We start from the raw sequence: 22,337 nt of genomic DNA, 5'->3' as shown, positions 1-22,337 counted from the left end.
AGATGACAGCCGTGGGATGCCATGACTCCAGTGCTGGGAGCCGTGAAACTAGCGTCAGGAGGTTGCACCTTGCCAGAGAAGAGTCGTTACCCTCTCGTCGGAACGCGGCCGCAATCGCAGCCCTCAATGGCAAGCCATCCGTCGCCCCGAAAGTCAAAGAGCCAGAGACGCGACGCTGGGACCCACTGTCCAGTAGTGATGTCGAAGAGAGGAGCATCAACCTTGGTGCTGGCGTCGACGGGACAAGTTTCGGCTTGCCAGCCTCTGCCAGCTTGATGACAGAATACAGTACAAACACAGGCTTTGGGGCCGTCCTCATCTGCGACGGCGATGTGATCGTCGAAGGGTACGACGTTCAGAAGCCGTTTGAGCGATGGATTCGAGACAACAAACTTGCCCTTTCCAAAGTCCCCGAGCTAAAGGAGCACGGTATAGTCTGCTCGACGTGGACATACTCGTCCGAGAGCATCCACCTCAACGTTTGGCAGGACTCAGAAAACGTGGTGAGAGTTGGCTGTAAGGTCGGTGCTGAGGGCATCGCCAAGGCCAATGCTGGAGGGAGTTGGGTCACGGGCCACTCTGGAAGCTCGTGGACCGACTGGCTCAGTGACAAGCGTGTAGTGTTTTTTACAGGCTTCAAGTGCGTGTACCGCTGGCTAGGCAGGATGACTAGGGAGCCGGAATCGAGTTTCCGTGGCGGCGAGACGTTCATGGTCTGGGACCCCGAAACTCAGGACGCGTATGAGGCCGAGATTGAGTTCTTTGGCGGCATTGAAGAGAGCGATGATGAGGGCGACGAAGATGACGATAAGAACGATGAATGATGGACCTTCTCTGCCGCGGGCATGGCTTGAAGAGCCCGAACAACGGTGTGGCCGTGTAATCACGAAACTACCTCTGTCCCATTTCACATCTAATGCTACCTAGGTATGTACCTCATACCTGCCCCTCCTTTTGCATATGACAGCCTTGTCTTGGCGAGAGTTAAGATTTAAAAGTGGCACCGGCCTGGGCGGGCCGCGACTACCTACCTAGCGAGCTAGGTAGCGAGGCTAGGTACCGGGAAACTGTACCTTAGATGAGTCTTCTCCGACGCGTCTACGAGATAGATGTCTCCAAACCTGCGCCTCATCGTTACCATCACTGCTTGTGCCGACCCGATCGACACCGAATCATGGACTCCCTCGTTCTGAAACCCTTGAATTCGATCGAGACTCACCTCTCCGCCCTCATCACCTCCTTCACCCAGACCAACACCTTCGCCAACGCCCCGCAACTCGCCCGAGACCTCATCTCCGACGACGACGACCTCGCCTCCGCGCTTTCCCTGCTACAACGCCATCAGCAGAACTACGCCCGCATCCTGCACCTCCGTGCCGAGGCCGCGAGGTTACAAGAGCTATTAAAGGACACGATTCGAAAATGCGTGTCCTTCAGACAGGAGATCAGCCACATTAACCCGTCGATCCTCGATGCGGATTCTGACGAGGAAGAAGGAGGAGGAGATGGGGAAGTTGCGAAAGTCGACTACCACACCCTCCTGCCCTTCGCGGCTAGGATAGGCAAACACAATACCATTGCGGCGCGGGAGGCAGAAGCCGAATCTCTACGGAGGAAGATCGCTGCAAAAAGCAAGGACCAAACATCACCACCAGCACCACCTGCAGTCTTAAATGGCGTCGAACCCCCACTGGCTACAGGTGATGGCGCAGCTGAAGAAGCGGCGGCGGTGGAGGCCAGAGATGAGACCCATACAGCCGAAACAACCGCGGAACTTCTGCGCATAGACAACACGATCGCCCTCCAGCGCGCACAAATGGGCATGTCCTTCCCCGATGCTGGCATCTTGCGCGTCGGCGCGCTGGGACAACTCCAGCTCTTCATGGAGCGACAGCGACAGCAATCGGCAGGTGCAGGAGGAGAAAACGAGGCCAACAATAAGGCTGTGCAGGAGGCGTTGGACAGAGAAGTGGAGAGGCTGGTCAGGGAGACGGAGGACATTGCTGAGGATACGGGTACCGGCACGTTGGGCGAGGAAATGGCAGAAGACACCGCTTTCTCTCCTGCAGAGTTGAAGAGATTCTCGACGTTCGAGGGGGAGAGAGGTCAAGACACTGCCACTGTCACTGCCACCGCAAGTGCAGCAGGCCAGCCTTCGACGAGTACGAGTCAAGCGCAGCAGGTCCCCAGACCTCCCAAGCCACCGCAGCCGAAGAGGAAACTTAATTTGGACCTGGACTTTCCCGATAGCGACGAGGAAGATGAAGATTAAACTCCTGATGGAGAAGTCGTTGTGTATCGTTCTGTTAACTCATCTGCTCTAAAACTTCCGACGAAGAGCATATTTCATTATACAGGTTTATCATTGTGGTTGCTATCATCGCTTCGTGGTAGACTCTGCTTTACATACTCAGTGCAAGTTCTGCATAATTCCTCACGTGCTTCCTCACCTAATGCTCCTGTCCAGCTCATACTCGCAGCTCTGATCATCCAATAGTACTTGTGACGGAGTCATGACCGCATCTTCTCCAAGCATTCAGCACCAGTGCGTTTGTTGTTCGACTCAGTCACGTTGCTTATCCATGTTGTGGCACGCATGATCCCTCAATCACTTTTCAACCTCCAGCCTTGTGCTTCAGAACATTTTCTCTCGACTCTTGTCAACAGTCCAACTCTGCATCCACAAACGGAGCCGTGCCAGCTGCCTCCTAGCGCCTTGCCCTCCGACTCGCTCTTCCGGTCGACCTTCCACTCGCCCTTCGTTTCCTCCCGCCGAATCCCTTCACGTCGCGGTGTGTTGGAGGCTGCGAAGACCTGCTCCTTGGATCAAAATCCGAGTCTCCGTCAGCGCTAGCGTCGTCTTCTTCAGAAGGGGTCTCGCTTCCAATCAAATCGGACAATGTTGGTGATTTTACACGCTGTGCCACCTGTTCGCCTGAGTCTTGCAACAACATCTCGTCGTCTGGATGGTAAGGGGGTGTCGGTTCGTCCTGGACAATGCGGTGTGGTTCAAGCTGTTTTGCGAGTTGCGTGTCATGGACCATGTCCCGGTGGAGATCGGCTTCACCGATAGATGCGGTAGGAGTGAATCCAGGAGGAGGCGTTTGAAGTAGCCCTGAATAATCCCGCTCTGCCCAATTCATCATGCGGTGCGGCGGCTGAGAAGGGTTATACAAATTTCTGCGCTTTCGGGTCCTAGCCTCAACGGAGAGATACTCTTCGGCTTCTGCGGTGCTGTCGACAGTCCTGGCAAAGTATGGGATAGTAAAACTGGAATCTTGGACAGCATCGTTCTGAGCCGCATATCGGTAAGTCGGTGAGCTCATTATGCTGTCATCCAACTGCATCGCCTGCTCAGACTCTGTGTCGTCGGATTCTCCTCCTGCAACAGCGAACGCAGCAGTTTCACGGAAGAAATCTTCATGTCGGGCGGATTGCGCATATCGCGGGTTCTGCTTGCTGTACCAAGCAAATTGCTGTTGAGCGAGAATTTCTCTTTGTCTTGAATGTTGCCAGGCGGCTTCTTGTTCTGCCTCTCGTCTTTGCCTCAAGATTTCGGCCTGCTTCTCCTCTAGCTTCTGCCGGATGTACTGCACTTTTTGGTCCTCCAGACAAAGATGATAGCGTCTCGCCATCTCTGGGTCAACTTCCAGGCCGTACTCGGCAAGCCCCTGGTAGGCCATGACCTCCTCGGGCTTCTTCGCCGGGAAGATGCCATATCTCAGGTCTGAGAAGGTCTTGAGCCAGGAGTTGTCGTCCCGCAGCATGGCTTTTTCCAGAGGAGGTAGTGAAGGGCTTGGGCAAGGAGGAGCTTCATTCTCGGTGGTCAACGTCTGCTCTCGTAACGGATACTCCATGGCTCAAAGCACGAATAGCTGTGGCGTAGTGTATGTAGGATTTTGGTAGGAGTCGATGGGATGGTGCAATGATGGAATTGAACTGGATGTGACATTTTGTTCTCGCGCCTTCGAATGGCGCAAAGTGAAGACGACGACGCTTCAATCTGAGCATGTTGGGTCCCGTCGACCGCCCTGTCCAGTGTCAGGAACGAGTTGGGCAGTGGCGGCAGTTGCTCTCGACATCTGCTATGCTCTGAGACCAGAACCGGCCCTCCTTTCTGCCACACCCAAGCGGGCCCAATGTGAAAAAAGCACAAGTCATATCCATAAATATTGTAAAGGACAATTTTCTGTCAACATTCCAACTGGTAAAATGGTGCATGAAGGAGTAAGGCTTGTCCGCAGTCTTTCGACCTCCTCGATGATCCATTCTGCATCATTTCCCTAACTCGCAGCCAGAAGTGAATATCCAAGGACCATCGCAGGCGTAGGAGCTCTACCTTCGGTATCTCCCTAATTCGGGCTGAGATGGTGACTTCGGGTAGGCTCACAGTGGTTCTTCAAAAATGCGCAGGAGCTCTGGTAAAGAAGGAGGACAGATCAAAGGGAGGATACATCGAAAGCTATAGGTGGGAGCATCCGCCCATCCAACCAGAGAATGTGAAAAGAAACAAAAAAACCACCGGAAGGGAGTTTTCTCACAAGTCTGAGTTTTTTGCAACCTCATACAATGTGTGTGGATGGGTGTGGGTGGTCAAGGGTTCAATTCAGAAAGGACGGGAGAGACATGTGTTCCTCTCCCTTTCTTTCTTTTTTCATTTTTTTTCTCTCTTCTCATTTGTGTGTGTGTTTGTTCGTGGTGTCTGCCCGAGAGGGTTTGTTGTAAGTGAATATTTGTCGCGTTAGGGGTCGCCGAAACCGAAATGAAAAAAAAGAAAACAACGAGGGTGGCCGAAATTACGGTCTTGGTGACCGCCGTGATCTATACAATCTATATCACTCCTCCCACGTCTCCGACTTACCAAGTAGCCACTCTTTATATGGAAGGGTTTGACCAACCTGTATCTGTGCAGCGGTAGCCCTTCCAGGCACCGAGCTCTGTAAGCTCACATGTTGTGAACCGAGCTGTTGCTGGTCCACTTCCTGAAGGTCTTCCCATAGAGGTAGAACAAAATCCCGAATGAGCACCACAAGAAGATCAGACACATGTTCAACAGTATGGGTGGAAGATATCCATCGGCGATGATCCACGGGGTGATGAACTTGCTGAAACCGTACCCCCAGACGTTTTTGTTGACCGTAATGGCGACGAAGATGGACCCTGCGACCGGCTTGTACGAGTCGACGCTGTAGGTCGAGGCGATGGCCGGGATGGCAGCGACTTGGATGCCAGCACAAGTATAGCCGATGAGAACGATAATCTGCAGAGCATTCATTAGCTGTGCTAATGACCAAGGTCGACGACAGTCGAGACAGGACACCACTTACTCGCCAATCCCACTTATACTCATACCCAAACGCCACGACAAAGTTGTTGATGAGCATGATGATCACATAAGGTATCATGGCCGGCAATCTCATCTCGGGCTCTCGAACACCTTTGTTTTTCCTGGTCGCCCGGGCTGCAATCCAGTCGCTCAGAGGGCCGTTGGTCAGCAGGCCGATCAATGCCCCGGCAAGGACGGCGAAATTTGTGTAGCCAACGCTCTGTGGTGGGAAGTTGTAAGGCGGCGCCGCAAAGTTTTGTGACTGCGTCAGGTTGATCGTCAAGAATGACGACGCCGACCAAGACACAACAAACGCCGAGAACTCAATGATAGGGTAAAGGTGAAGTTTCCAGGGCACCCAAAGATCCATGAGAATGGCCTGGAACGGATGCGCGTTGCTCTGCCACAGCATAAACTGTTTCTTGGATGGTGTGCCGCTGTGCAAGTACGGATCGTGTTCAGCCGTTGCAGCGACTGTCAGGTCAACCACGGTGGGCTCCACGGACTCGAAATGCTTCTTGGGATCCTCAACCCCATCGGAGGTCACCTTCTCCTCAAAATTGACTTGCTTCGGCTGCTCGGTGATCATTTCTTTCGGATGCTGGCGATGCCATTTGGTTTCCGGAAACAGGAAAAATAGACCGATGAGAACAGCTGAGTGTAGGCCCACATTAAGCCACCAGAAGTTTCTCCAGTTGCTATATTCTGCCATGGAGCCTGAGATAATCGGTCCAACCTGGGAAACACATAAGCAAGAGTCTTTGCATCGAGGAAGGCTTTGCTGACCATCAAGCTGCCGAAATAGACGGTGAAATAAAGAGTGTTGTATGCGCCTCGTTCGTGCAGAAATAGTACATCAGCAATGATTGTAGGTGCACAAGTCTGTTTCTGTGTCAGGCATGATATCTTCTTAACAACTGATGCTTCTTTCGTACCTCTGCAGGCCCAGCACCAATTCCATTCAGAACACAAGCACCCATAAAGCTCCGATAGTCCTTGGCTACGGCTCTCCAGATGTTTGAGACCAGGCAGATCAAGGTTGAGAAGATAAGGACAGGTCGGCGACCGAAAGAGGTCTGGATGGGAACCCTGTGAAAATCAGCAACAGCAACAAAATTGAGTGGCAGATGGCGTTGATATACCAGAGAAAGTTGCTGAAGCCCAAGACCAGAATGCAAACACCAGTGAATTGAACGGCCCCTGCAATGTGGGTGAGATAGAAGCAGCAACGAGGGGCATCCCATCCATACCTGCAAGGTCTGTGTTGAACGCTTCGATCAGATTGGGAAACATAGGCGCAAGAGCCAGAGGACCAAATCCTTGTGCGAACGTGGCGACGATCACCATTGAGACACTTGAGAATTTCCAGAAGCGGTTCCAATTCTATACAACTGTTAGAGTGATCGCCTGAGTTGGCCTGGTGGTTGCTGACCAGAGGATCATGCTTATCTGCTGATGGCTGAGGCACCAGAACTCGGTGAGATCGGTCGGAAGATTTGACAAAATGATGAGATCCAACATCACTCATGATCTCGGTACCGGGGTAGATATGAGTATGAAGCTCATTCTCCAACTGCACGATGGTAAGTAAGGCTATTCCGAACCAAAACAGTTCCTGTTTACCTCGTGGAGCGTCTAGATGGCATGAAAGTGAGTAATTGATCAATCAGCATGGAGAATGCACAACATACATTTTCATCATAGTTCATCTCCATCTTGAAAGACAGACGCTTGGTCGGCACACACCACACTTGTCTCCTGCGTATTGATGTCGGTCTTTTGGGAAAGACTTCAAGGCTGGAACGTTCGTCCCAGACATTGACCCTGTGACGGTAGGTCTCGTTCTCTATATGTGCCGAAGGGTGGGAGCATCACGTCGACCAGACCAGAGAACGCCTCGTCATCACATTGTAAATCATGCATCGGAAAGTCCATAAGCGAGATGCGTTTGAAACAGAAGTTCTTCGGGAGCTGCCATCTGGCATGCAAGGAAAGCGTTGAAAACATATTCTGCTGGCATTCTGCACGAGTAGACGGGCGACAAAATCAACGCATTGTCCAGGATCTGGGTCCAACTCACCGGAGAGAGAACCCTGTATGCATAGAGGACGTTATTCATGTCCTTCGGCTCAGTTCATCGGCTTGTGGATGGCGTTGAATATTGGTAGATGGCTCAAGGACGGCTCCACCTGCCTCTTGTGGTGAGTCTGGGGACTCCATGTCAGCCTCCGCGTTATTCAGCGCAGGCTTGAAGTCCGCGTCATGCTAGGGGAGAGCTTGTATCAGCCACGCAAGATGGACGCTTCCGGATCATGCCAGCCTGTCGGATAGAGGGCATCAACCTATACCTAGAAGCGTCAAAGGTTGGTCAGTCACAACGCCAGAAGGCGGGACGTTTCCGTCACTGGTATGGCAGGCAGGAATACAAGTATCAGATGTGTCAGCGACTCGGCGAGGAATGTAACAGCAATTCGGCGAGGTTGAGCAGCTTCGGAAGTGGGCGAAGAGGTCAGAGGTAGCGTATAGGTATGTAGTCCGGCCAAAGTCCGGTTCGTTGCCGTAGCACGAGTTCCGTTTTCGTTGACAATTGTGGGGTTGGTACATTGCCGGTTGCCTCATGCAAACTGTTTCCGACGAGAATGATCTTTTGAGAATCTACTCCGTCCCCTTATTGCACCGTTCCAGGGTGGGAAAGTCTCGTTGGGAAGCGGACACGATTGCTGAATCTCTTGCTCACGAGGCAATGGAAAGAGGGCTGGCATATGAGGGCCAAGCCCTATCGTTCTATAACCGCAAGGAAATCGGAAGAAGGTCCGGAGGGTCATCGATAATGATTCAAATGGCTGTCTAGATCATCAATTAAATGAGTACGTATAGGAATGGAGAAATGTTCTGCTCGTCGTTAGGTCCCTCTCTTCCCCCATCCACTGAAAAATCCTCCGGTGCTCGCCGTAGGCGCGTGGGTAGATTTGGGAGGTTCCTTTGGCCCTTGACTTGACGCCACGGCAGGCGTTGTTGGCGACTCGGTCGTGCTAGCTCGTGCTGTAGGAGAGGATGTCGCTCCACCCAAGATCTTTCGCAAAGCATCTAGCTTCCCTCTGGTCTCCTCCAGCTCCTGTCGTGCGACTGCCTCAGCTGTCTTGGCGTTCACTAGCTCCAGCAGCAGGGCGTCATTAGACATGGGCTCGTGGTTTTCCGTGGCAAGGACCGCTTGGGTGTTGAGGCTGCTTGAACGTTTCGAATACGGACCAACGCTGCTTGACCTGGTCGCTTCCGGCCTCCCCAATCTCAACTCTCGCAACCCAGATTTTGGAGGAGGTAACTTCAGGTCGGGAAATTCATTGACGGGAGTGTAGAGGTCGGCAGGTGACTCTGGCACTGAGTTATTACGGGAGCGCAACTCGCTAACGGTTCTTTCCAAGCGCTGCTTGTCACGATGTGCATCTTGAATCCGAGATCGAGCATCTCGCAGCTGATCTTTGAGGGTGTTGTGTTCTGCTTCTCGCTCGTCGAGCTGTCTCATGAGATCTCGACACTTTGTCACCTCGGCGTCATGCTTCTCCTTCCACTCCGAAACCGCATCGCGAAGCTGGTGTTTGGACTGCGAAACGGACAGCCGCTTGGAGCCGTCGCGACACAGTTGACATTCAGCTTGAGCCATGAGGATGTCAAGCTCCGCATCCTCGTCCGTGGCTTCCGAGCTGTCCATTTCTGCCAATTCTCTTATATTGGTGGTCTGCTGTCGTAGTTGCTCCAGCACTTTTCGTGCAATTTGCCGATCCTCTTCTCGCTCTTCTCGTTCTCTCTGAAGCTCTTGGGCCAGCTCGACATGTTGTCGTTGGACTTTGGAAAGTTCCGTGAGCAGATCTTCGATCTGATGATGGAGATTTCGATTACTCGAATCAGGAGTAGGGACGATTGCTGAATGGACGCTGGTGGCAGCGGATACAGTCGCTTTCGGCGGTGCTTCATCCGACATCTCTGTGGCAAGTGTACTAGTGTCTGTGTTGGTTGTCTCGAGCGAGTTGAGTGTCGATGTTAAACTTTGCCCAGAAGATGATTTTCGCACCGACTTGTTATTTCCTGGAATCATAAGACTCAGATTCTGAGATCTAGAAGGCGTATGTGACGAGCCTGCCCAGAATCGGCCCAAGAAGGACGACACTGCACTCTTTAAAGAGGGCGCCGCCGTTAAGTTTTGCGAGTGCCTGAAGTTTGCCTCCAGTGAATCAAGAGACTCTCGGCTCACCAACCCAGTCAATGACACAAAGTCCGACACCAGATCGTCCGCATGTTGTGCATAAGTGTCCCAGAGGCTCCTCGACAGAAGAAACTGCATGGCGTCCTCGAATTCGGTCGAGGCGAGCAGCTTTTTCTGGTTCCGTTGCATCAGCGACAAGGCAACCCTCATCAGCGTTTCTGTTGCCCCTTCAGACAGTATTACATCGTAAATCCTGAGCAGCATAGGAAGTGGGCAGGTGACGGCAAAAAAAGACAAAAACCATTGTGACACATATAGCGGTTCAACCTTTAACTCCTCGAGATGAGCCGCCAGTTCGGGTAAGTGCCGAATTAGAAGTTGTTGGAACTGGTATATCCGAAGATGTAACCCTGACAAGTCGGGAAGATAACATGAACGAAGGTCGTAATTTTCCATAAGCCTACATTTGAGTCAGCATTCTCCTCAGCGAAGGGGAGCGGTAATCGGACCTAACAAGGATGCAAAATGCTTCCGGTTCGCTCATGTGCATCAGGAGTGGTCCGACCACGAACCCCAGACCCTGGCAATATCCGATTTTGCTGTCATAAAGCGAGAAGGCTTTCAAGACTTTGCCGAGCATTCTTTGACCATCGCCGTCCTTCTCTCGAAACATGTCGACGTTGGGAAAGCTCCTGCCCACGTCCTTTCCGATCAAACCGTCATAAGGCGAAGGCTCATTGGAGAGTCTCTGATATTCTGAATGTAAAAAGCCGTCGTGAGCTTGAGCGATACTGGGCCACACAACGCCACGCAGTGGTGGCGGAACACCTCCCCTGATCTTGTTGGATGTTAAGGTGGGCAGTCGTTGAGCTGTTTGAGTATAATCTTGAACCAATGCTGCCCAAAATTCCAATTCTGTCATTGGAGGAGCAGGCAATAGCGAATACCTCAAAGATTGGCGCTGGGGTCCATCGACCATTCTTTTCAGCTGTTGTACTGAAGGAGGCCGTGTGTTTTTGCGTGGGCGTGAAGTCGTCGTGATGCCAGCCTTGGGATTGGTGGCTAACGCTGCGTTCTCCTTTTCCAACCGCGCCAGTAACAATGTTGTCGACTATCTCCCGTTAGCCGCAGTCATAACCACAGACACTATCGAGCTCACCTCATCCGTTGCCTCGTCCTTGTGCTCTTGTTCCTCGGTCTTTTCAAGACCCTCCCAATTGACTGAATTTAACGAAATCGAGCTCTCGGAAGTATGGGAAGAGGATCGACTGGTACGAGTCGAGGGCGGGCCACTGCGAGGCAGCGAGGCCTCCTGAGACATGTCTTTCTCGCCGATAATGTCGAGATCGGGATCGAATGGGATATCTGATAGTCGCACTGATACCATGGAACTGCGAGGGAGAGGCACATTTTCGGGTTCGACATCGCTCCCACTCTCGGGGATGGCGTCAGAAGGTACTGGGGGGACGACTTCGACTTCGGCCATTCTGGCTGAGCCTGGAGACTGCAGGGAAGGCTCTCACTGTATAGCAGAGGCGGTGAACGAGGCGGGGATGGTAAGAGAGTTCGGATGTCACGGGCAAAAGAGTGAGCCCTTGGATCGTTGAGACTTGGATCGCTGCAACGGCTAGAGGTATCACAAAGAGAGACTGCTCGCTAGGTCTGCCAGCGACCGTGCGAGGGGAGTGCGGAACAGGGAAGAAAGGAATGGCTGTCGTCGAGGACGATGAAGGGAGGAGGAAGGCGAGAGCACAGTCCACACTCGTACTTCGTAGGGTTGTAGGGTCGTAGGTCGACATGTTTGAGCAGTGGTGGGCCAGGGGGCTTTGAAACTATGGAGTGGGCACTAGTCCGCCTGCCCGCCAAATTGTCCACACCCAATGCTTGATCGCCCACCGTTCATGCAATTTCGGCTCTCTGCAGGTCTGGAGTACTAAACCGTGAAAAGGTAGAACTTCAAATGATGTATAATGTTTTCTGTGTAAACTCTATGCACACGGTGCAGCCTGATAATCATGTGCCTCCAGGAATGGTGATTTCGAGGAGCGCGAGACTGATGGAGGAGAAACGCGTCAATGGCGGTGCGGGGAGAAGCTCGTGCTGTTGGCGAGGCCATTCTGACACTTCTGAAGCCACAGGTGCTGCAACGACGACGAGTGGATGTCACGCGATGAATTGCTCCCCAAGACGACATAAGCACCATCTAGTCCATTGTCGCATACGAGTATCTGACTGGACTGAGGGGGGGCAATAGGAAGTCTGAGGCATAGCACCATTGGAGACCCAGACCCGCGGCTCAGGTACAGCGGCATTAGTTTAAGGGGGCTGTCCCACAGCTACTAGTACTCGATATTGCGGATTTCAGTGGACTATTATGTCGCAAAACAACCATTCGCTGCTCTGGCACCGATTTGCAGAACACGATGTAGGCCTTTGTTCTCCGCTAACTTGCTGGGCTGGTTTGTATCCTCGAAGTAATGGACAAGCAAGCGAGAGGTGAAGGGTGAAGGGTGAAGGGCAAAGTGAATGAAGTACTTTCGTACCAACAGCTCTATATTTCCTGTATAGGCTTAGCTTGTGACGCGAGGTCTTGGCGATGTGGGTCTTTCAAAGCCGCCTCGCCGCCTTCAAGTTTTGGTGTTTACAAGATCAACAACCGCCTCAGCAACCAACAGACGCTTTGCCCAACCTTCTTTGACAGTCTAGATCAGACAACTCGTCATATCTCCCTGTGTTGCATGCATTGACAACACCTCACTCTCCTTGCCCCCAGCGACTGGGGCGTACCTGATTCGCACTCCCCTCTAAGGACACCGGCGCGATGGACGACTCAATGTTCGACATCGATGACGCCAGCTCAGACTTTGAGCCTGTCGCTGTAAGTCCCGACGTGTCTCCCAACAAAGCGAGCGCATTTCTGACCAACTGTTCAGAAACCCAAGACCAAACCCGTCAAGAAAGCCGCCGAACCCAAGGCCGCAACCAAGAAGGCAACGGCTCCCAAAGCGAAGCCCGGCCCAAAGCCGAAGACCACCGTTCCCAAGAAGCGGCCTCAGAAAGACTCGGAAGACGAAGCCTCGGAAGATGAAGGCGGCAATGCCTTCGATGACGAGTCCTTGCTCGAGGACACTCCTCCGCAGGCGAAGAAAGCGAAGCCGAACCCTGTCAAAGGGAGTCACAAGAAGCCTCTCGGCGATGTTGTCAATGAAGCCCTAGGCATGGATGGTGCGACTGATTCTCCACAGCCTCAGAAGAAGAAAAAGCGCGTCTCCGAGCAATACCAGAAGCTTACTCAGTTGGAACACATCATCAAGCGTCCCGACACCTACATTGGCTCCGTGGAGCGGACAGAAAAACAGATGTGGGTCTACAACACGGAACAGGATTGCATGGAGTTTCGCGAGATATCCTTCGTCCCCGGTATCTTCAAGATCTTCGATGAGATCTTGGTCAACGCCGCAGATAACAAGCAGAATGACAAGAAGATGGACGAGATCCGTGTTACCGTGGACCGTGAAAAGGGTGAAGTCAGCGTCTGGAACAATGGCCGGGGTATACCTATCGAGATTCACTCAAAAGAGAAGATCTACATCCCAGAGATGATTTTCGGCCATCTCTTGACCGGCTCAAATTACGACGACAACGAACAAAAGATCACGGGTGGCAGGAACGGCTACGGTGCGAAGCTGGCCAACATCTTCAGCACGGAGTTCACAATTGAGACTGCCGACTCAAAACAGAAGAAGAAGTACAAGCAGACGTGGACCAAGAACATGTCCGAAATGGGCAAGGCCAAGATCACGGATTCCAAAGGAGAAGACTACACCAAAGTCACATTTTACCCCGACTTTGCAAAATTTGGCATGACGGCCATGGACGACGATCTCGAGGCGCTCTTCAAACGCCGGGTCTATGATCTTGCCGGCACCTGTAAAGGTGTCAAAGTCAAGCTCAACGGGACCGCAGTGCCCGTCCGAAACTTCAAGAAGTACATCGAAATGTATACCAAAGCCATCAAGAAGGAGCGCGGCGAGGAGGCTGCAAATGACACAACTGAAATCATCACCGAATCTCCCGATCCCCGTTGGGAGATTGGCTTCGCCGTGTCTGATGGCTCGTTCCAACAAGTATCGTTTGTCAACTCTATTGCCACCACCTCGGGAGGCACACATGTCAATTATGTGGCTGATCAGATTGTTAACCGCTTGATGGAAGTCGTGAAGAAGAAGAACAAAGGTGGTGCTCAACTGAAGCCCAACCAGATTCGTAACCATATCTTCGTTTTCGTCAACGCTCTCATTGTCAATCCGGCCTTCACATCGCAGACCAAAGAACAACTGACCACAAAAGCTAGTCAGTTTGGAAGCAAATGTCAGGTTTCAGAAGAATTCATGAAGAAGGTTGCGAAGACTGAAGTTATTAACAATATTCTTCACTTTGCTCAGCAGAAAGCCGACCAGATCCTGAAGAAATCTGACGGGAGTAGGCGAAGCCGAATGAACAACCCCAAGTTGACGGATGCGAATAAGGCCGGCACGAGAGAAGGGCACAAGTGTACATTGATCTTGACCGAAGGTGACTCGGCCAAAGGTCTTGCCATGGCAGGACGTTCCGTGGTTGGTCCCGACCTGTTCGGCGTGTTCCCGCTACGAGGCAAGCTCCTCAACGTCCGGGATGCTTCTATTGACCAAATTTCCAAAAACGCCGAGATCCAGAACATCAAGAACTTCCTTGGGCTGCAGCACAAGAAGGTGTACACTGACACCAACGGTCTCCGCTATGGACATTTGATGATTATGACCGATCAAGATCATGATGGGAGTCATATTAAGGGACTATTGATAAACTTCTTGCAGGTTCAGTTTCCCAGTCTGCTGAAGATCCCGAAATTCCTGGTCGAGTTCATTACTCCCATTGTCAAGGTGTGGAAGGGCGATCCCAAGAATCCTACTCAATCTCGCTCGTTTTATACCATGCCGGAGTATGAGGCTTGGAAAGAAGCACACAAGCACGAACGCGGATGGGAAAACAAATACTACAAGGGATTGGGTACAAGCACGACGGAAGATGCCCAGCAGTACTTCAATGATATCGACAAGCACCACAAAGAATTCGACGTCATGAAGGATGAAGAGACCGCTTTGATCGAACTTGCCTTTTCCAAGAAGAAGGCAGACGAGCGAAAGGAGTGGTTGCGGCAATTCAAGCCAGGGACATTCTTGGACCACACAACCAAAAACATCTCCTACACCGATTTCGTCAACAAAGAACTCATCCTATTCAGCATGGCCGACAATATTCGATCCATTCCTTCAGTAGTTGATGGCCTGAAGCCTGGTCAGCGAAAAGTCATGTATGCATGCTTCAAGCGCAATCTGAGAAAGGATATGAAGGTCGCTGAGCTGGCGGGTCTGGTCGGTGGCATGACGGCGTATCATCACGGTGAAACATCTCTCCAGCAGACGATTGTCGGGCTGGCGCAGAACTTTGTGGGATCGAACAATGTCAACTTGTTGGAGCCCTCCGGCCAATTTGGTACTCGGAACCAGGGCGGAAGCGATTCTGCCAGCGCTCGATACATTTTCACCCGTCTATCGCCCTTCGCAAGGAAGCTGTTCCACCAAGCCGATGAACCCCTTCTGACCTACAACTATGATGACGACAAGAAGATTGAGCCTGAGGTATACGTACCAGTCGTCCCTATGGTCCTCGTCAATGGTGCAGACGGTATTGGCACGGGCTGGAGCTCTTCCATTCCCAACTACAATCCAGAAGACATTGTGGAAAACCTGAAACGCAGGATGGCCGGCGAAGAGTGGAAACCTATGCAACCCTGGTTCCGCGGGTTCAAGGGGGAGGTCAAAGCTACCGGGCCTGATCGATTTCAATTCAGCGGCATCATCCACCAGACTGGCGACTCTGAAGTTGAGATAACAGAGTTGCCCATCCGTACCTGGACCCAGGATTTCAAAGATCGACTAGAAGAAATTATCAAAGCAGAGAAGACTCCATCATTTATCAAGGACTACAAGGATTATAACACCCACGATACAGTGCATTTCATCATCCAGCTGGACGAGAAGCACATGAAGTCCGCCAACGAAGAAGGTCTGGTGGAAAAATTCAAACTCACAAGGTCAGTGGCGACATCCAATCTCGTTGCATTTGATCCGGAAGGCCGCATCACCAAATATGCGAGCGTCGAAGCCATTATGGACGAATTTTACAGCTATCGTCTGCAACTATATGCTAAGCGCAAGGAATGGCTTTTGCAAGAGATGCAGAAAGACCTCAGACGGCTCACGAATCAAGCTCGGTTCATTCAGATGATAATCGACGGAAAACTCAATATTTCGAAGAAGAAAAAGGCTGTCCTTATTGCAGAACTCCAGAAGCTTGGGTTTGATGCATTTCCCAAGACGCCAGACGCAGCCAAAGAAGGCGAGACCGAACCTGTTGTCGAAGAGGATGAGGATGACACTGTAGACGCCAGCGCCTACGACTACCTTCTCGGCATGGCTCTTTGGTCTTTAACTCAAGAGCGAGTTGAGAGACTCCTGCGACAGATCGGAGACAAAGAGGAGGAGATCGATGCTTTGATGAAGAAATCCAAGGAAGATCTTTGGAAACACGATCTTGACGAATTCATCGCTGAATGGAGGTTCCAGCTGGAGGACGAGCACAACCGCAAGCGTAATATCCGAAAGGGACGTCGAGTCTCGAAGAAATTTGCTACAGCAGCGACAACAAAGCCGACCATCAAGAAACGAAAGGGACTTGGTGATGCATTTGATGACGATTCTGATTTCCAGGAGTCTGCTCCAAAAGCAAAGAAGAGTGCACCTGCTCCGAAACCAGTTCAGGTTCCGAAACAGCGCTCTATCACAGCGTATGCTGCACCAAAAACAAATGCTTTGAAGAATGCTTTGGATAAGCGAGCCATGTATACTGATGGTGCCAGTGACCCTATCGAGGCGCCGGAGGACGATCTTGCGCAGCCCGGCAATAATGGCCTTGCCAACTCTGTGAAAGCCGAGTCCGACAGTGAGAAGCTCATTCCCAAGGCTGCACCCCGACAAGCTCGTGCGGTAACCAAAAAGCCGACAAACTATGCATTGATGAGTGACTCCGAAAGTGACAATGGAGACGATCTGCTCGCTGATCTTGGTGACATGGTGAAAGGTCTGCCAAGTAATTCCAACCCAGATAGCGGCACTGAATCGCGTGCGCTTTTCTCCAATTCTGTTTCCCGCCCTACCAGCAGCCATGGTTACAAGCCGGCTCTCAAGCCAGCTGCAAAGACCTCTATGGATTTATCGGACGATGAGACCGACTACAAGATGCTTGCTCCTCAACAGTCTCCAAGACGATCTATCATTGTGACAAATAAGGATGACACCAACGTTGTTATGGATTCTGACGAAGACGATGTTCCGGTGAAGAACAGCAAGAAGCCTGCACCTAAGAACGCCAAGAAGATCGTCAGCGACGACAGTGAGAGTGATGTTGTCCCGCCGAAAGCAAACAAGAAGGCTCCTACCAAGAAAGCAGTGAAGGATGAGCAAGCAAAACCAAAGAAGGCGGCGCCGAAGAAGGCTTCAGCAACAAAGAAGGTTGGACAGTCTCCAGTCGCGAAGGCTTACGCAAAAAGACTTGCAAAGAAGAAGGTCGTGGATTCGGATGACGATCTGGATGCACTGGCTGATGATATTCTGAAGTCACCTTCAGGCTCCGACCTGGACGAACCTGTTGCAAAGAAACCGGCGGCGAGACCTGCCAGACGAGCCGTGACCGCGAGGAAGCCGACAACCTATACCTTTGATGATGATGACGACGATGATGAAGAAGATATCAGTCAAGATGCGGGTTTCCAAGACGAGGGTTCTTCGGCGGCTTTTTCGGATGAGTAACTATGCAACAATGGGGGTGGTTGACTTGGTCAAGCACTCGGACAGTGGCTTGACATTGGATCGAATGAGACACGAGATGTGAATGTGAATATCGTTCCGGAGTTCTGTTTTGGCTGGAATTGCGTGGAGCAATGGATTGCATAAGATATTCTGCTGCGTTGGCGAAATAGTTCTCTTTGGTACCGCATACTCCAATCCAGTCCTTTTTGCTGACTCGGGCAGTTGCTCGTACCTGACCATGCCTGGATGCATCTCTGGGCGCAATGCAAAAGACCCAGGCTCTTGACGTGATTCGGCTCCGAAGGTGTTTGAAACATCATACCCTGGTCTCCTGGCAGCAGTTCTTGCAAGCCAAAACACGCTTGGAGGATCACGAAAGGGATCCGACACCGTTGTGTATATTCTGTGCATGACTTGACGCAGGGATTTCTTTGTCTGTTTTATGACCATCGCAAGGCTGACCAAAGAGCGGATCGATTGTGCAACCTGCCAATGCAAGGTACCGGCGGAGGAGAAGCAGCAGCAGGATCCACGCCTAGATAGCCAGATCAACGACTTTTGGGTGAGACTTTCCTACGCTTGAAGTACCTGGCTTGGCTGACAAGGTGCAGTCGTGTTTGCGATACGTCCCTACTATCCCGGTCGAACAACGTGGCTCGAGGCCATCTGCAGAATAGTATGGATTCCCGCCAACCCGGCCTTGGCTTGCAGAGAAGAGGGCTTGCCTCACATGAGATATCCCTTGATCTCAATGCTACCAGCTCTCTATCTACACTTGTACCAGTGTCCCAAGAGGCATTGATAGCGAGATTCGCATTTGGCCCAGGTGCGTGAACCGACAGGACATCAATGGACTGAGCTTTGAAACTTTAGTCTTTCTGGGAACTTGAGCCTCGCCTCTGCGCCCTTCCGATGCCTCAAGGAAGAACTCCTACACCGCTCATCCAGCGTGCCAGCCGATTCAGTACCGTGGATACTTTGATTCGTCCAGGAAGGACGAGCATGGAGAGACCGCCTCGTCTACTCTCTGGCCTAGACTGGCAACTTGCCTGAGTTATTGCATGAGTGCAAAGACGTGCTGATCGTCCGCTCTTTTTCTTTGTATCTCGTGGTCGAAGTGGAACTGGGCTCTATCATTCCATGGAGAACGTGCAGATTGCGAAATTCTAAGCTTTGTCGTGGCCTGTTTTCTGGTTGTTATTTGCCATTTGCTGTGCCATCAAGCAGACCTTTGTGCCAGCAGATATATCAAACCATTCTTTCGAGCGCTAAGACTTCCCAGACCTTCCCAATTCCCTTGCAAAGTGATATTCCTTTCGGCATGGCTGCAATCCAATCTCTGCTCAACCCCGTCGAGGAGGGCGAGAACTACGAGAGTAACAACGACAGCAGGGACGAGATCTCTGCCCGCGACAGCCCGACCTCGGCAGCGTCTGACACGGTCGGAAATGGACCGGACAAACGCAATCGAAAGAAGCAAAAGATGTGCAAAGATGCTGCAGTCTTCAAGCGGGGGGTCATCCAAGGGGAATGTCGATACCCACCTGATGAATATCAAGATGAGCTGCTTGAGGCTAAACATCAGATGTACGAGGTCTATCCGATTGGCGATATAGCGACCTACCCAAGACACATCCCATACAACAGCGAAAAGAAGTTGTTCTGGGAGAAGACGGGGCGGGAGAGCTTCGAAGGTACCTTTCCCCAGGCCGTTGATTTATGTTGTCCGCCTGACCACGTCCCAGTGTTTCAATATCAATTCAAGATCCCGGGAGAGTCAACCACCTACACCATGCTGTGGGACTACAACATCGGTCTAGTCCGTACCACGCCTTTGTTCAAGTGTGGAAATTATTCCAAGGTATGTCACCGACCAAGTGATGCACATCTTAGCTGACCGTATGCCTGTAGACAACACCCGCAAAGATGCTGAGCAGAAATCCGGGATTGAAAGAATTGTGCCATAGCATCACCGGAGGGGCTCTTGTTGCTCAAGGTATGCGCCCAGCCAGTACTCTTCATGGTCCCAATTGAAGCTGACACGAGATACAGGTTACTGGATTCCCTACGACGCGGCCAAAGCAATGGCAGCCACATTTTGCTGGCACATTCGCTACGCACTAACCCCGGTGTTTGGAAAGGATTTTCCAAACATCTGTCTTCCTCCCGACTCTGAGAATTTTGGCTCCATGCAGATTGATGCAGAGATCACCAAACGCTGTGCTCTGCAAGCTCGACACTACCGTGAACTTGAGAGCTTGGTTGCATCCGGGCCGTGGTCAGGCATATCCAGTCCTCAGACGCCGCAGACGCCCCAAGTTCGCCCTCAACTCAGAATGATCTTGCCCAAGCCCCACAAAGAGACTGACAACACCAGTGAATACTCGACGGACACAAGCCATGAGGACAAATATGAGTTGTCTTCTCCCTCGCCCCAGATTGCCTTTACCAACCCCTGGTCTGCGGTAAACACTCCTCGCTCGCCTGCCCCAATCTCTTTTGATAATCCATGGTCACCGTCCAGTACTACCAGGTCGTCTTCCCCTTACGGAACCTCTCGCAAAGGTCGTATGGCAGCCAATATCCCGAGATCGCATACCCCTTTGGACCTGTTGCCGCCGCCTAGGAAGCCATTGTTTCCCACCACTACACCGAAGGATATCGAGAAAGACAGCCCGGCTCAGGATATGTCCCATAGATCGGCTGCGCAAAGCATGGAGGTTGATGAAGAGTATGATGCCGGGTCAGACGATTCTGAGGACTCAAAGGGGAAGAATGGTGTTCCAGCAAGGAAGAAGTCCTCAAAGGGATTTAGCGACACCAAGGCTGCCTATGTGTTGATGAAGTTGAAGACGCACGGAGGGACGCTCAAGACGGATGCGAAGTCCTTGAAGCGTCGGGCTTCAGCGTAAGGTGACCAGCTTGTCAAGTTAAGAGATTTTGAACTGCTACTGCGATGAGTGATGACCCGAGGAGGCTTTGGCTGTTTAGACTTGCATAACCCTGCCTGCTGCTTCTGTCGCTCTTTTCCCTGGCCTTTTCGGCCTGCGTTGTGTGAGTGGCTTCCTTCGATGCCCACATTCGTCCCCGTTTGAGGTTCAAGTTGGTGGCACTTCACCTCGTCAACTCACTTCACCTTCACTTCTCTCATGTCATTCCTACACTCCCTTCATCCAGCAGTTTGTTTTGATTGACTGCTATCTCATTTCTTCTGCATTATGCTCTGTTGGTGAGCTCGTCTCTTTATCCAACTCAGCTCAAGCTGCCGGCTGATCGATCCCGAGCTGCAATACCACCTTGCTCTCGCCTCTCACAATGCCGTCGAACAAGCGCTACATTTGTCGCTACTGGGCTCTCGGGCCCCGCTGTCCCAATGTCGACGCGTTCGGTGCTTCCACCTGCGAGTTCGCTCATTGGGACAGCGGTCGAATGGCCACCACGGTTCAACAAAGAGGTACCTGTTTGCCGTGGAAACATTACGGATTCTGCGGGCGGGGTGTTGGCTGTTGGTATGAACATCGAGAAACAGGAGTTACAGGTCTCTATCAAGGCAGTATGGTCACTGGGAGAGCAGATCAGGATAGTGCTAACAAGCTGCAGCTATCGAACTGACCGGCTTCGAGCTTCAAGTCGCCGACGCTGCCACCAAAGCTGGGTTCAATACCTTCAATCATGAAGCGTTATTCGAGCTCATCTGGGCCGTTAAGCGCCTTGCACTTCGAAAAAGACCTTTCCACTTCTTAGGCCATCTTCCCAAAGATCCGATATACCCTGACAGGTATCGTCCCAGTGGCGTTGGTGACAATACAAACCGAAAGAGAAGAGCAGCCACAATTCAACCTCCATCAAACCATAAGGTGGAGTTAAAATTCCATCCTGTCCAGCCTCTGATGAGAAAGCGGCCATTGCCTGGTAGCAAAGAAGAGGACCTGATCGATTTGACCTTGTCAACAGACAGTGAATGTGATCCGACGGACTCGCATGATATCACAACCAAACGCCAGAAAGTGGTCAACGGGAGCATTATTCCAAGTGTGGGCGATACCCGGCTTAAATATCTCAACGCGCTTCCAGGGAAGAACATGTCCTTGGCCTCCACCGGAATAACCTCGAAGCCACCATCTCGAGACGCCCGCAACCGTGCCAACAGAAGAACTCGAGCTCCCGCACGCGCTGCTGTTCCCGTCGTACTCAATTTGCCTCCAACAGCCCCTCCAACAGCCGAAGAGGAGATTAGCAAGCAGCTCCTCTTGGTCAAATCCAAGCTTGATGATGCCAGGAAGAATATGAACACATGTCAAGCAACAATGAAGGCACTATTCGACGCGCATTATGAGAAGTTTGATAATGACAAGATGATGGGAGCTCTTCAGAAGCTGAGCGGCTTCATGAACAAGGTCTACGACGGTAGCAAAGAGGGTGCAGAGGAGGCTGAGAAGGCCATTGCATTGCTGGGAGTCACGAAGAGTGGGCTATCGTGAGCAAACAACTTGTTCTTTGAAAGCAACAGAGAACGACCTCGCAACTGCAGGAAGAGAAATGGTTCAGGAGTAATTCGCACAGTCAAACCCGTCAGAAAGCTCGTCGACGTTGTGTGTGTCTATTCTTACATTAGCATAGCTTCCGAGGCAAAATATCGTAGTCATGAACAAAGCATTGGCCTCGTCAATTAATACCACAGCTGGACATGAAAGATTTGCAAGGCTGGCATTGTCGAACTCTTTCAGTCTTCAGGGGCCAAATTCTCGGCGCCGAGACTGCACAGAACGACAGCTGTCAGGGTGTTGAGGATCTTGAAACCATCATCCACTTTGACATTTCCGCCATTAATCATGCCAGCCGTATCAAAATCTGTAGAGTAATCCCAGTGCTCGCCGTCGAAGGTCAACGAATCGTCCTC

General features: G+C 51.7%; 8 protein-coding genes across 8 annotated transcripts; 5 read left to right on the top strand and 3 right to left on the bottom strand.

The window, feature by feature from the left end:
* Positions 1-2: 2 nt before the first annotated feature.
* Z520_04365 (uncharacterized protein) lies at positions 3-824 on the top strand (the record flags this gene model as incomplete). The annotated part of the gene is made up of 1 exon (XM_016774872.1): positions 3-824. One exon carries the CDS (start codon positions 3-5, stop codon positions 822-824), a length of 822 nt encoding a protein of 273 aa, XP_016633852.1.
* A 350-nt stretch (positions 825-1,174) lies between these two features.
* Z520_04364 (uncharacterized protein) lies at positions 1,175-2,272 on the top strand (the record flags this gene model as incomplete). Its single annotated transcript, XM_016774871.1, has 1 exon — positions 1,175-2,272. One exon carries the CDS (start codon positions 1,175-1,177, stop codon positions 2,270-2,272), a length of 1,098 nt encoding a protein of 365 aa, XP_016633851.1.
* A 436-nt stretch (positions 2,273-2,708) lies between these two features.
* On the bottom strand, positions 2,709-3,857 carry Z520_04363 (uncharacterized protein; the record flags this gene model as incomplete). Its single annotated transcript, XM_016774870.1, has 1 exon — positions 2,709-3,857. One exon carries the CDS (start codon positions 3,855-3,857, stop codon positions 2,709-2,711), a length of 1,149 nt encoding a protein of 382 aa, XP_016633850.1.
* Positions 3,858-4,945: 1,088 nt separating this feature from the next.
* Positions 4,946-7,041, bottom strand: Z520_04362 (uncharacterized protein; the record flags this gene model as incomplete). Its single annotated transcript, XM_016774869.1, has 9 exons — positions 4,946-5,260; positions 5,328-6,062; positions 6,113-6,208; positions 6,262-6,415; positions 6,469-6,526; positions 6,577-6,709; positions 6,759-6,899; positions 6,950-6,961; positions 7,018-7,041. 9 exons carry the CDS (start codon positions 7,039-7,041, stop codon positions 4,946-4,948), a joined length of 1,668 nt encoding a protein of 555 aa, XP_016633849.1.
* A 1,187-nt stretch (positions 7,042-8,228) lies between these two features.
* On the bottom strand, positions 8,229-11,013 carry Z520_04361 (uncharacterized protein; the record flags this gene model as incomplete). Its single annotated transcript, XM_016774868.1, has 3 exons — positions 8,229-9,987; positions 10,037-10,638; positions 10,687-11,013. 3 exons carry the CDS (start codon positions 11,011-11,013, stop codon positions 8,229-8,231), a joined length of 2,688 nt encoding a protein of 895 aa, XP_016633848.1.
* A 1,335-nt stretch (positions 11,014-12,348) lies between these two features.
* Positions 12,349-17,437, top strand: Z520_04360 (DNA topoisomerase 2; the record flags this gene model as incomplete). The annotated part of the gene is made up of 2 exons (XM_016774867.1): positions 12,349-12,405; positions 12,461-17,437. The coding sequence occupies 2 exons, from the start codon at positions 12,349-12,351 to the stop codon at positions 17,435-17,437; spliced, it is 5,034 nt and encodes a 1,677-aa protein (XP_016633847.1).
* Positions 17,438-18,758: 1,321 nt separating this feature from the next.
* Z520_04359 (uncharacterized protein) lies at positions 18,759-20,349 on the top strand (the record flags this gene model as incomplete). Its single annotated transcript, XM_016774866.1, has 4 exons — positions 18,759-19,131; positions 19,183-19,298; positions 19,349-19,433; positions 19,490-20,349. The coding sequence occupies 4 exons, from the start codon at positions 18,759-18,761 to the stop codon at positions 20,347-20,349; spliced, it is 1,434 nt and encodes a 477-aa protein (XP_016633846.1).
* Positions 20,350-20,752: 403 nt separating this feature from the next.
* Z520_04358 (uncharacterized protein) lies at positions 20,753-21,918 on the top strand (the record flags this gene model as incomplete). Its single annotated transcript, XM_016774865.1, has 2 exons — positions 20,753-20,990; positions 21,038-21,918. The coding sequence occupies 2 exons, from the start codon at positions 20,753-20,755 to the stop codon at positions 21,916-21,918; spliced, it is 1,119 nt and encodes a 372-aa protein (XP_016633845.1).
* Positions 21,919-22,337: the final 419 nt, after the last annotated feature.

Source organism: Fonsecaea multimorphosa (assembly GCF_000836435.1).
Source record: "Fonsecaea multimorphosa CBS 102226 unplaced genomic scaffold supercont1.7, whole genome shotgun sequence".
NCBI classification, from domain to species: Eukaryota; Fungi; Ascomycota; class Eurotiomycetes; order Chaetothyriales; family Herpotrichiellaceae; genus Fonsecaea; species Fonsecaea multimorphosa.
Note: the sequence above shows the minus strand (reverse complement) of the source record. Positions and strands in the feature narration are given on the sequence as shown.